Below are 13205 nucleotides of genomic sequence, written 5' to 3' on the forward strand. Positions count from 1 at the left end.
TCTAGGCTCGTCAGCATATTTTACCTTGTGAGCATCGATGACCACAATGGCTCGTTGCTCTAAGGGCTCTTTGGTTCCAATCAACAGCTTTCCATCTGCGTAGCCCACAGCAAAAGGTTTGTCTTCACTGTACCAGACTATGTTCATCACTGCCACTGAGAAATACAAATCCACTTTGTCACAAATGTATTTGTCACCTGGAAATTCACAAGGCAGTCAAAAACATGAACACATAACACCTCTTTACATCCGTACCATCTTTCCTGTAGCAGTGCTCTAGCTCTGTGCGGCGCATCCTGGAAGAATCCAGTACCTCAATAAGGCCCAGGGATCCATCCATTCGACCCACCAGCAACATATCAGTCGGTTCTCCAGACCACAAAGATTGTGGTTCCTCTTCAGGCCAAGCAAGTGCTGAAACCCAGTGAGGCTGCACATCCAAAAGGCCTTTACCTCCTTCAAAGAGAAACAAGGTTAGGCATTTGTCATGAAACGACAACATACCATTGTAATAAAATACGTTTATAATCAGTAGGGCAAGGTGTATGACAACTACATGTTTATTAAAATTTTAATAAAAACGAAAACAAAATAAACTATTGTCTTTGACATACCGTTAATAATCAATACTATAAAAAAAAAGAAAGAAGAGAACTAGTACTGTACATGCGCCTGGCGGATTACTACATGGTGGTGACGCTTCATTCACTATTGTTTATTTTTCTCTTTATGTCTTGTGAGCGTGAGGAAGACTTCTGATATTAGCGCATCAAAGAAAAAGAGAGGTAGAGTGAAAAAAGTGAAGTGAAATTAGAAATGATAAATTGCTCAAAAGCCACAGCCATTAACAAGAATAAAGATGGTATCTTTGAACATGGAATGGACAGTGATAACTAAGCAGGTTAGTGGTCTCATTACTGAGATATCCCACTGCCACTAACATGTCTTGACAGCCTTATTTCCACTGTGCAAGCCAACTACAGAGATAAAGTAAAGAGTTTCCGACGAAAAGTGAACTGACATCTGTCTTCGGGATTGAACTCAAATGTATACAGAAAAAGTCCTGTATATACTGCATCAATATAATTAACCAAAATCAATCTGAAAAAAACATTACAAAAATGTTAAGAATAGTGTCATTGTTTACCATTAACTTGCCAGATATTGACCATTTTCTCCATTGCAGACGCAAGATATTTTCCAGTGACACTCCAAGCAAGAGGAGATAAGCAAAAATCACTGGGAGATCCAAAACCTGAATGGCCCTCTTCTGAAGAATCATCACTGAATTTCAAGAACAGAATAAAAAAAAGCAGCTCAGACAAATATATTTTATTTCTTTTATTTATTAGGACCATAACCGAACAGAGTGATAAAGCATTGCTTCTGAACATTGTGCATAATGTGTTTAAAAGTATTCAATGATTATGTATCCATTACCTGAAACAGAAAACCAAACCTTCATTTCAATGTATTAAAACGTACAATATGCTTATTCGGTTGTTGAACATTGCCCCTACATTAAAATTTAGCATGAGAGTGCAGGTTTTTTTTTTTCCAACAAGGGTAAAGATAATGTGCAAAGAGTAGTGCACTCGAATGACAAACCTGTTTAATCTGCTGTGGATTCATTTAAAATGTTACGATTAAATATAATTTATTTTTAATCTATAATACTCATGTTTACTTTTGCATGAGCAATAAGGGATTCTGCGGTGCAGATGAGTTACCGGTAATTGTGTTACAATTTTAATCAAGATTAATAATGACAATGGATTAATTATGACATTAGCATTAATTTTGAGAGCCCCAGCAAAGAGTAAAACCCCTCATTCCAAAGGCCACACTAAAATAGATTATTGATTTATTGTTATAGCCCGCAAGGTGGTTTTCTTTGATAATTGATCATTTGTTAATTATATTATAGTTTATCACATTATAATGCTTTCCTAAATCTGTCAGTAAATAAAGGATTAATTTTTATTGAATATTAACAGAAAAATATGTAGGCGGCTGATATATGAAAGTGTATAATTTGGTCCTGTTTCAAATTAGGATTTTTACCCAGTTCGATGAGTGTTGTTCAACATCATGCACTAATTTGCAAGACAGATGCAGAGTAGTAATCGTTTGAATTTCTTAGCATTTTTTCTTGTACAGGTGTAACATAGAAAATGTTAAAAGTTTTTGGATTTGTAGTGTTTCAAAGTGTCTTACTCCTTGTTGAAGACGCAGGTTTGCTGCAGGGTGTACTGGCTCTTGGTTACATTCCAGACCCTAACGGTGCCATCGTTGCCACTAGTTGCCAACAGGCCTTTCTTTTTGCACCAGCCACATGTGAGGACCTAAACAAAGAGAAATACAGGTAAAAGCCAGTAAATTAGAATATTTTGAAAAACTTGATTTATTTCAGTAATTGCATTCAAAAGGTGTAACTTGTACATTATATTTATTCATTGCACACAGACTGATGCATTCAAATGTTTATTTCATTTAATTTTGATGATTTGAAGTGGCAACAAATGAAAATCCAAAATTCCGTGTGTCACAAAATTAGAATATTACTTAAGGCTAATACAAAAAAGGGATTTTTAGAAATGTTGGCCAACTGAAAAGTATGAAAATGAAAAATATGAGCATGTACAATACTCAATACTTGGTTGGAGCTCCTTTTGCCTCAATTACTGCGTTAATGCGGCGTGGCATGGAGTCGATGAGTTTCTGGCACTGCTCAGGTGTTATGAGAGCCCAGGTTGCTCTGATAGTGGCCTTCAACTCTTCTGCGTTTTTGGCTCTGGCATTCTGCATCTTCCTTTTCACAATACCCCACAGATTTTCTATGGGGCTAAGGTCAGGGGAGTTGGCGGGCCAATTTAGAACAGAAATACCATGGTCCGTAAACCAGGCACGGGTAGATTTTGCGCTGTGTGCAGGCGCCAAGTCCTGTTGGAACTTGAAATCTCCATCTCCATAGAGCAGGTCAGCAGCAGGAAGCATGAAGTGCTCTAAAACTTGCTGGTAGACGGCTGCGTTGACCCTGGATCTCAGGAAACAGAGTGGACCGACACCAGCAGATGACATGGCACCCCAAACCATCACTGATGGTGGAAACTTTACACTAGACTTCAGGCAACGTGGATCCTGTGCCTCTCCTGTCTTCCTCCAGACTCTGGGACCTCGATTTCCAAAGGAAATGCAAAATTTGCATGGTTGGGTGATGGTTTGGGGTGCCATGTCATCTGCTGGTGTCGGTCCACTCTGTTTCCTGAGATCCAGGGTCAACGCAGCCGTCTACCAGCAAGTTTTAGAGCACTTCATGCTTCCTGCTGCTGACCTGCTCTATGGAGATGGAGATTTCAAGTTCCAACAGGACTTGGCGCCTGCACACAGCGCAAAATCTACCCGTGCCTGGTTTACGGACCATGGCATTTCTGTTCTAAATTGGCCCGCCAACTCCCCTGACCTTAGCCCCATAGAAAATCTGTGGGGTATTGTGAAAAGGAAGATGCAGAATGCCAGACCCAAAAACGCAGAAGAGTTGAAGGCCACTATCAGAGCAACCTGGGCTCTCATAACACCTGAGCAGTGCCAGAAACTCATCGACTCCATGCCACGCCGCATTAACGCAGTAATTGAGGCAAAAGGAGCTCCAACCAAGTACCGTATTGAGTATTGTACATGCTCATATTTTTCATTTTCATACTTTTCAGTTGGCCAACATTTCTAAAAATCCCTTTTTTGTATTAGCCTTAAGTAATATTCTAATTTTGTGACACACGGAATTTTGGATTTTCATTTGTTGCCACTTCAAATCATCAAAATTAAATGAAATAAACATTTGAATGCATCAGTCTGTGTGCAATGAATAAATATAATGTACAAGTTACACCTTTTGAATGCAATTACTGAAATAAATCAAGTTTTTCAAAATATTCTAATTTACTGGCTTTTACCTGTAGGTTTAAAATTTAAATAATTGTAGACCAGAAGTAAACATGGCAATCTTTATGCTAATGATATCTCACCCTGCTTTGATGAGCCTCTAACTTGATAAACGAACACTTCCGCAGGTCCCCTGCCATATCGGCAAAGGTCTGTGGCCTGGTCTGATTGTCACGGTCATGGGCTGCTAGTGTGCGCACTAGCTGCTGGGTGGCCCACTGCCGATGCTGTGAGGAAAGCCTGGATGACAGGCAACAGGCTGCCAGAGCATTAGCCAGCTCCAGAGGGCCTACAGCGGAGGGATTATGGGAAGGATGGGCATACAAATGCGCAATTAGACCTGCTTGACATGGAAAACAAGATGACAAGGTTGGCCCGTGAGTGAGAGAATGTAAAACACGAAAAGACAAAAGACATACATATAAATCAAAAAGATGACCAAATAAGGTAAAAAATAGGTGGCATAAATTAGAAATGCGCAGTTAGACCTGCTTGACATGGAAAACACGATGACAAGGTTTGCCCGTGAGTGAGAGAATGTAAAAAAAAATTAAGACAAAATACATACATGTAAAACATAAAAAGGTGACTCAATAAGGTATAAAAAGAAGAGGTGGCATGTCTCCATTAACTGGAAATGTGAGTTATATATAATGAATGAATGAATATCAAATAATTAAATGATGAACACCTATAAATTCATTACCTGTACTGTACATCATATCAACCTCAAAACCTCTGAATATACTGTAACAACTGGCTCCTTGAGTCAATTAATTAGTTTGGTGTTAAAATAAAAGTACACTTATTGAATGTTTGAATACATTTTCGACCATTCATTTACTTAAATATACCTTCAGGACACCTTGCATGCACAGGCAACGCACCTCTTTTCTCCATATCAGCCTTATCATAAGCAGGTCTGAGTTTGGCCCCTTTATCTGCCAGCAGAGCCACCAGAGCCTGTGTCACTACAAAGTTGGGGGAAGTAATAAGCTTGTTCTCTTCGGCCATGCCCCGCAGGAAACTGGGTAAGAATTTTCTCTGGACAGGGTCATCGACTGTTGTCAGATTCATGCCTGTTGCTGCAGAGATGAGATTCTGGAAATGAAATAAATAATTTACACATAATCGTAAATCGTACAGTAAAATGCAATAACAGGAATTAAATATAAAAAAGTAATGTACTGTGGAACCTCTAAATTTGAACACCACATAATTTAAATATGTAATTTAAGTAAGTCCCAAATGTGATACAATGACCGTGGAACCAGAAATGGAAACTGTTTAGGAGGGCCAATGTCCCAAATTGATTCGATATCAATTCATAAATGTTTGAAATCAATTAATCACGATTCGATTTGATCGGCACTTAAATATTGAAAGAGTCTCAAATGTGTTACATAAATATATACAGGGTGATTAAAAAAGAATACGCCAAAATCATCACGCATTTTTATTCAGTTCTAAAGCATTGTAGTAGACTGATAGACAGATCCCCTGATCTAACTGTGTGACTTTTTTCTGTAGGGGTATGTTTAAGACAAAGTTTATGTTCCACTTTTGCCAGCAAATATTGATGACATGAAAGATCGAATAACTGCAGCAATCAACATGATGGATCGCGAGATTCTGGGGCGCGTTTGGGAGGAATTCTCATATTGTCTTGATGTTGTCCGTGCTGCCGGTGGTGGCCATGTTGAGCACTTGTAAAACATGAAATACTCAAAGTTATGTTCAACACAGGTGTTCAAGCTAGGTTTTCTATTGTTTTTCATTTTTGAAATATTGAGTGATAATTTTGGCGTATTCTTTTTTGAATCACCCTGTATAATACAAATGTAAATGTTACTCTTTACCATAAACAACTTTGGACAGTTTACACATTCTCAGAAGTAACATTCTCACAATAACTAAAAATTGTCCTTGTATGGCAACATGCAGATTACCATGCAAATTTAATAAAAATATTATTTCTTCAGGTGAAAAACAATAACTAAAAATGTACGGTTTATTCCTGACACTCTTTTTGTTAGCACAGCCAGACAGGATGTAACGCACAGCAATTATATTGTGAGGGCCGGAAATGTGTGCTTGGTTTTTCTGGGCCATTTGTGAGCAAAAGTACCTCTTGTCTCCCGAGTTACGGCTGCAGTTCTTTTTGCCTAGTGAGTTTGCACTACGGTAGCGCTGATCTTACAAGACTTGCAGTTACAAATACTATCAATAAAAATAACAGTTTCAGTCAGATGTTTACGTTACATTATCAAAATGTAGTGTGGTTCACTTTGAGCGCCTGAACAAGCCACTTAAAGCTGGCAAACACAGGCGTAAATCTTTGTCAACAAAACTTGCGATGGCATCTATTACTGTACTTCCTGGACCGGTATAATCGGGTGTTAATGCTGGTAAGTCCCTTAATTTATTTTATTTTTCCCCAGATGGCTAATGTTGCCATATGGTGATAATGTTGCTACTTCTTGCACCAGACTACCAAAGGGGTGGTGGGACAGGGCTTAATATTATGCTTTGTGAATCAATATTGACAACTTTAAAATATATTTTATCCACAATCAATTACATCAATTACCCAGCCCCAAACTTTAGTAATAATGGTCCAGGATTTGATGAGTTGGTTGTAAAAGACAGGTTGTCGACAATAGCAGTACAGTCTCGAAGAAAAAATGCACTTTTTTGGAAATGTGAAACAAAAATGTGTTTTTTTTTCTGTGCGTTTTAGACAGTAAAAAACTGCTAGCACAAAGCTAACAATGCAGGTAATGGAGATCCTACTATTTTGAAGATAAGTCAAAAACGCTCCATTTAAATGCCGTAACCTGCATATTAACTAAAGGTATGGTGACGTTATTGTAAAAACTAACACAGAGGAACTACTTTTCTGGCAGGACACAGCGCTTTCCTCACAGTGCCTCAGGCTGGAGCTGAGAGGTACAAAGTAAAAGTATCAGAATTTATCTTTTAAAAATGTACACTGTTAGATATACAGGTAAAAGCCAGTAAATTAGAATATTTTGAAAAACTTGATTTATTTCAGTAATTGCATTCAAAAGGTGTAACTTGTACATTATATTTATTCATTGCACACAGACTGATGCATTCAAATGTTTATTTCATTTAATTTTGATGATTTGAAGTGGCAACAAATGAAAATCCAAAATTCCGTGTGTCACAAAATTAGAATATTACTTAAGGCTAATACAAAAAAGGGATTTTTAGAAATGTTGGCCAACTGAAAAGTATGAAAATGAAAAATATGAGCATGTACAATACTCAATACTTGGTTGGAGCTCCTTTTGCCTCAATTACTGCGTTAATGCGGCGTGGCATGGAGTCGATGAGTTTCTGGCACTGCTCAGGTGTTATGAGAGCCCAGGTTGCTCTGATAGTGGCCTCCAACTCTTCTGCGTTTTGGGGTCTGGCATTCTGCATCTTCCTTTTCACAATACCCCACAGATTTTCTATGGGGCTAAGGTCAGGGGAGTTGGCGGGCCAATTTAGAACAGAAATACCATGGTCCGTAAACCAGGCACGGGTAGATTTTGCGCTGTGTGCAGGCGCCAAGTCCTGTTGGAACTTGAAATCTCCATCTCCATAGAGCAGGTCAGCAGCAGGAAGCATGAAGTGCTCTAAAACTTGCTGGTAGACGGCTGCGTTGACCCTGGATCTCAGGAAACAGAGTGGACCGACACCAGCAGATGACATGGCACCCCAAACCATCACCCAACCATGCAAATTTTGCATTTCCTTTGGAAATCGAGGTCCCAGAGTCTGGAGGAAGACAGGAGAGGCACAGGATCCACGTTGCCTGAAGTCTAGTGTAAAGTTTCCACCATCAGTGATGGTTTGGGGTGCCATGTCATCTGCTGGTGTCGGTCCACTCTGTTTCCTGAGATCCAGGGTCAACGCAGCCGTCTACCAGCAAGTTTTAGAGCACTTCATGCTTCCTGCTGCTGACCTGCTCTATGGAGATGGAGATTTCAAGTTCCAACAGGACTTGGCGCCTGCACACAGCACAAAATCTACCCGTGCCTGGTTTACGGACCATGGTATTTCTGTTCTAAATTGGCCCGCCAACTCCCCTGACCTTAGCCCCATAGAAAATCTGTGGGGTATTGTGAAAAGGAAGATGCAGAATGCCAGACCCAAAAACGCAGAAGAGTTGAAGGCCACTATCAGAGCAACCTGGGCTCTCATAACACCTGAGCAGTGCCAGAAACTCATCGACTCCATGCCACGCCGCATTAACGCAGTAATTGAGGCAAAAGGAGCTCCAACCAAGTATTGAGTATTGTACATGCTCATATTTTTCATTTTCATACTTTTCAGTTGGCCAACATTTCTAAAAATCCCTTTTTTGTATTAGCCTTAAGTAATATTCTAATTTTGTGACACACGGAATTTTGGATTTTCATTTGTTGCAACTTCAAATCATCAAAATTAAATGAAATAAACATTTGAATGCATCAGTCTGTGTGCAATGAATAAATATAATGTACAAGTTACACCTTTTGAATGCAATTACTGAAATAAATCAAGTTTTTCAAAATATTCTAATTTACTGGCTTTTACCTGTATATCTTAAAGACGAACTTAACCGCTATTTCTTTTTTATGAAATAAACTTCATAAACAATACTTCCTCAAACCAAGTCATCGCAGGGCCGCTGCAATATAGCGCACAGGAGCGCAGTGTTGTGTGGGTACCGTGATCTGTGTGGTGGTAAACAACATAGCGTTTTGTTTTTTTTCCCCACAATAGAATAGGACTGATTTTAGCGGCTAATCCAATTTTGTAGTTGCTTATCTTGACAAAATAGTCCTGTGTAAAATGTCATAGAATAATGAAAATGGAAGTATTTTTATTTTTAAACATCAGAGCAGGTGGGATGGCCTGAAACAAGAAGAAATGACACGGAAGCTCGGGCAGCAGTCTCGGCAGCATGTCCGAGAATGACCACAAATGTACATCCATCAATCTGTGATGTCCAAAACGTAGCATTCAGAGGTTTCCAAAACTGCGCGCAAGCTCACGTCAAAATGCATAAACCGTATGATTTCTAACTTTGTAACATTTATAAATCAGAAAAGAGGAAAATCATCAGATGTCCCCAATAAATAGAGCAGCCCGACCACTTTTGCCTACACAATCTTAGTAGATAACATGCAAAGCGGCCACAATAGTACACACAATTTTATTATTTCGCACATGCTATTTAGCATTTGTTATTTGGGATCTTAGTTGATCAGGTCCTAAATATTTTAATAAGCAATACTTTATATCATACCTGAGTGCAAAGCTGCACCAGCAGTTTGGCAGCATTGGGGCTGTTTGAGGCTAAGCAGCCCACTGCTGTGCTGAGATACGCTAAACAGGAAATTGGTTTGCTGGCCTTTGCAGCTCCGCGTGGCCTTTCAGCATGGCCAGAGCTTACTGTAGGACTGGTGGAAAGACCAGCTCGGCCTGCTGCTGCTAGGCACATCAGCCTGACAAGAGTCCTGATGTCTGTTAGGCCAAGTGACTCAAGGCCAGCTGCAAGGCTGCAACTTGACCCACTGGGTAGAAGGGAAAGGACAAAAAAAGGTAAAAAAAACATAGTATTTTATTTAAAGTAAAAAAAATCACGGTGTGTGCGTGTGTGTGTGTGTTACGGACAGCAAAGCCCTGTCTGTCTGTCTGAGAGAAAGACAAGCATTATTGACCTACAGCTACAGTTCACACAACTAAGTTATTTCACTTTACTGTTTTCTGTGTTGATTGAGCTGTAATGAAGCAGCAAAAAATGACATGATGTTAAATGAAGAGTTTCCTGAAGTTATCTCTGATAGTTGAAATAATAATGTAACTGCATCATAAAGCCTACATGAACTCCATGCTGTTCAGGGATGAATAGTCTCTCCTATTGCTATTGTACTATTTTTTCAGCTATAGTTACATTAATCATTAGTAATGTAGCAGCCTAGTTTTGAATGGCAGGGTCCCTGCTATCACAGGTTGATAAAAATATAACATTAACATAACAAAAATCAACTACAGGCTTCCCAAATGCTGTAATAAATTAAGCATGATGAGTTGAGCATATGTCAGCATGTAGCCCCACTTTTAACTCATTTTTTCAAACGCTTATTGCAAACGCTTACTTACAGTAAGTCATTAATTTGACTTTGTAAGTCATTATTTTGACTTAGTAAGTCATAATAATGACATACTTAGTATCTCAGGTAACTAGTACTGTTTTGTTTTTACTTTACGGAAAAAATATCGAGATGTATATCGTATATCGCCATTCAGCAAATGGAGCAGAAAACACAACCAAAACTTTTAGGCTTCTTCACGTGACAAAGCCGGCCTACGTCACCACAGTCTGTAGTCTATTGCCCCCCCAGGCTGTGGTGGCAGCGACGAGGTGGAGAAGTGATGGCGACACGCCGAGTTACATCAATCCTTACACCCACCCACCTCCTAAGTAAAAAAAATCATGTTGTGTATACACGTTGCACAATATTATCCTTTATCACAAGGATGATAGACATTACGCTATTTTTTGTTGTGTTGTTTACATGTGTTTCAGTGCATTTGAATGAAGTCATGGTGTTTTGTGCTAAATTGTGTGGATGAAGGCTACCTCACAGACAACAGAGACAAGGCTCTCATCACCATCGTCCTGGCAAGCAGCACCTGGGCTGCAGCAGTCACCCTTCTCAGGGCCATCACTCGGTCATGGGGGTTGTGCAGAGCGGCTGCCTGCTCTCCAAGAGTTACCCTGCCCGATGAACTCTTGTCCACTGATGGGTGACAACCTGAACATGAAAACACACATAATTAACTTACTTGCTGTGATCCAGCCAACTATCAAGGTCAGTAAAGTCCACTGCAACAAGCATTTAATTATAAGATGTGTACTGTAGATTGCATATGGCTTGAGGCTAAATGAAAAATCGAAATGTGTTTCTCCTACATTTAAAATATTAGAAGCAGGGACAGAAAGCTCAGTTATAACAATTATGTTATTGATTGTATCAACAAATTGGACATTATTTTTAAATGCCCAGATGGCATATTCATGTTACATCATATCAGATCCAATCAGTGCCTTACAGATCGGTGGTAAGTCTAAAAATCTTCCGAACCATTATGTATACCCGTTAGAGATGCGCGGATAGGCAATTATTTCATCCGCAACCGCGTCAGAAAGTCGTCAACCATCCGCCATCCACCCGATGTAACGTTTGATCAGAACTGCATCCGCCCACCATCCGCCCGTTGTTATATATCTAATATTAATAAAAAAATTTAAAAAAAGGGTGAAAACTACGCGAATTGCACCTTGTGCAGACAAGATTTTTCGATCGGACACGGAGGAATTAGCGATGTAAAAGACCACGTTGGGACAAAAAAACACAAGTCTAATGCCGTTGCTAGCGATACAAGTGGAAAACTTTCAACGTTTTTCGTCGCCCAAACAGATTCTTTGGATGTGATAAATGCCGAAGTTTTATTTACGGAGGCAATAATTGAGCATGGACTTCCAATCGCACTGGCTGATCACATGGGACAGTTAATAATGTAATGCAACCTTTAAAAATCATTACGCGGTGATCGCGATCCCAAAAATAAACTTTTCTTGCATGATAATGTCCAGAAAAATTCGCTTTATATTACTATAGAGTCCTTTTAACGAATGAGTTTGATGGTTTATCACAAACCTTAAATGAAAGAAGTCCTTTGTTCTCCTGCACCATGCATGCGCAATCCTGTCGGCTGTATTTCACAGCACGACATACTGTAAAAAGTGTTTATACTATTTATACTTTCAATTAACAAATTGAAGTCTTGTGAAAGGTTGACAGGATAACTGGCATTAACTGTCAAAATAATTTCAAACTATTGAAGTTAGCTTACAGAATAAACATGTCAATCAACCCATATGATTTTTGCTGTAATATTTTTGTTTTGAAAAGTCACTGTGACTGATAGAAAAGTGATGGTTTTAGCAACATTTTAACCTGTCTGAATGCTAATAGTCATTTTGCGTCGGGGGGCGAAGCCCTGAACCCTCCACCAGGACTTTGTCCTGGACCTACCGGGGCCTGCGGCCCTTGGACCCTGGCTACTAGGTTTTTCTGATTTAAAAGTTGGCAGGTATGGTGAGGTTATAAAGCTTTTGCCTGTTAAAGAAAGGAGACTGATCCAATGCACAGACATTCGCGTGCCACGCTGTCACGACCCAGACGCACACCAGTGCGCAATCATATGGGAGCCGCGCTGAGCGCACCTCCAAGCGCGTCTCGCTGCCGGCGACGGCCAGGTATATGGGCCCACGCTCCAGCGCCATCCATTTTCAGGGCTAGTTGATTCGGCAGGTGGGTTGTTACACACTCCTTAGCGGGTTCCAAATTCCATGGCCACCGTCCTGCTCTCTATATCAACCAGGGTGAGCCCCACCCCTTTCATGAGCGCACTACGCGCGGAGTGACCCCTGTTACGCGCCCCCGGCAACAGGGGTGGCAAGCAGGTAAGCTGCGCGGGCGGAGCGCGCGGAGTGACCCATGTTACGAGCCCCCGGCCACGGGGGTGGCGGGCAGGTAAGCTGCTTACCTGCTGCGCGTGACGCTGGCCGCGGCGAAAGCAGACGAGGCGGGGTGTCGGTGCGGTGGGCGCGGTAGTGACCCTGGACGTGCGTCGGGCCCTTCTTGCGGATCGCCTCAGCTACGGCTCCCGGTGGGGCCCTCTCGGGGGAAGGGGCCTCGGGTCCCGGACCCCGGCGAGGCGTCCCTTCTCCGCTCCGTAAAAGTGTCCATCTCTTCTTTTTTTTTCTTCTGTTGTGGCATATGCAGCAGGTGCCTGCTCGTTTTTCGTATGTGGGTAACAACATTTAACTATGTATATATATTTCCCAATTGGTTTAACTGCCACCCGCAAAAAAAAAAAAAAAAAAAAAAAAAAAAAAAATTGATCCGCCCGACCCGACCCGCGAGCGGATAAAATCTTAGTTTTTTTAATTTCATCCGCCCGATCCGCGGATAATCCGCGGACTCCGCGGTTGTGTCCGCAAACCGCGCATCTCTAATACCCGTACAATGTAATCTGATCCAAGAAAAGTGGTATATGAAAAAATATCTCTTCACTAGGATACAAATGCTAAGTTTTGATTAAAACTATCAGAGGTATTCATTTTGTTGGTATCGTGGAAGTAATTTGGTAAAAAACTAACTATCATCACATAGAATACTGAGGCTATTAAA

At 40.5% G+C, this 13205-nt stretch overlaps 1 protein-coding gene across 10 annotated transcripts in view; it reads right to left on the minus strand.

Annotated features, from left to right (window-relative positions):
* herc1 (HECT and RLD domain containing E3 ubiquitin protein ligase family member 1) overlaps positions 1 to 13205 on the minus strand; it is a 192752-nt gene that overhangs the window by 48302 nt on the left and 131245 nt on the right. For 8 of the 10 annotated variants that reach the window (XM_061975157.1, XM_061975156.1, XM_061975161.1 and 5 more), the window contains 8 exons: positions 10586 to 10760; positions 9248 to 9515; positions 4830 to 5043; positions 4026 to 4282; positions 2218 to 2345; positions 1148 to 1284; positions 256 to 456; positions 25 to 155 (listed from right to left, as the gene is read on the minus strand). In XM_061975157.1, the coding sequence (XP_061831141.1) occupies positions 25 to 155; positions 256 to 456; positions 1148 to 1284; positions 2218 to 2345; positions 4026 to 4282; positions 4830 to 5043; positions 9248 to 9515; positions 10586 to 10760 (1511 nt within the window). The remainder of the gene's footprint in view (positions 1 to 24; positions 156 to 255; positions 457 to 1147; positions 1285 to 2217; positions 2346 to 4025; positions 4283 to 4829; positions 5044 to 9247; positions 9516 to 10585; positions 10761 to 13205) is intronic. The other 2 variants (XM_061975159.1, XM_061975158.1) reach the window with 1 other exon arrangement.

The sequence above is a fragment of the Nerophis lumbriciformis genome, linkage group LG15 (assembly GCF_033978685.3).
Source record: "Nerophis lumbriciformis linkage group LG15, RoL_Nlum_v2.1, whole genome shotgun sequence".
Lineage (NCBI taxonomy): Eukaryota > Metazoa > Chordata > Actinopteri > Syngnathiformes > Syngnathidae > Nerophis > Nerophis lumbriciformis.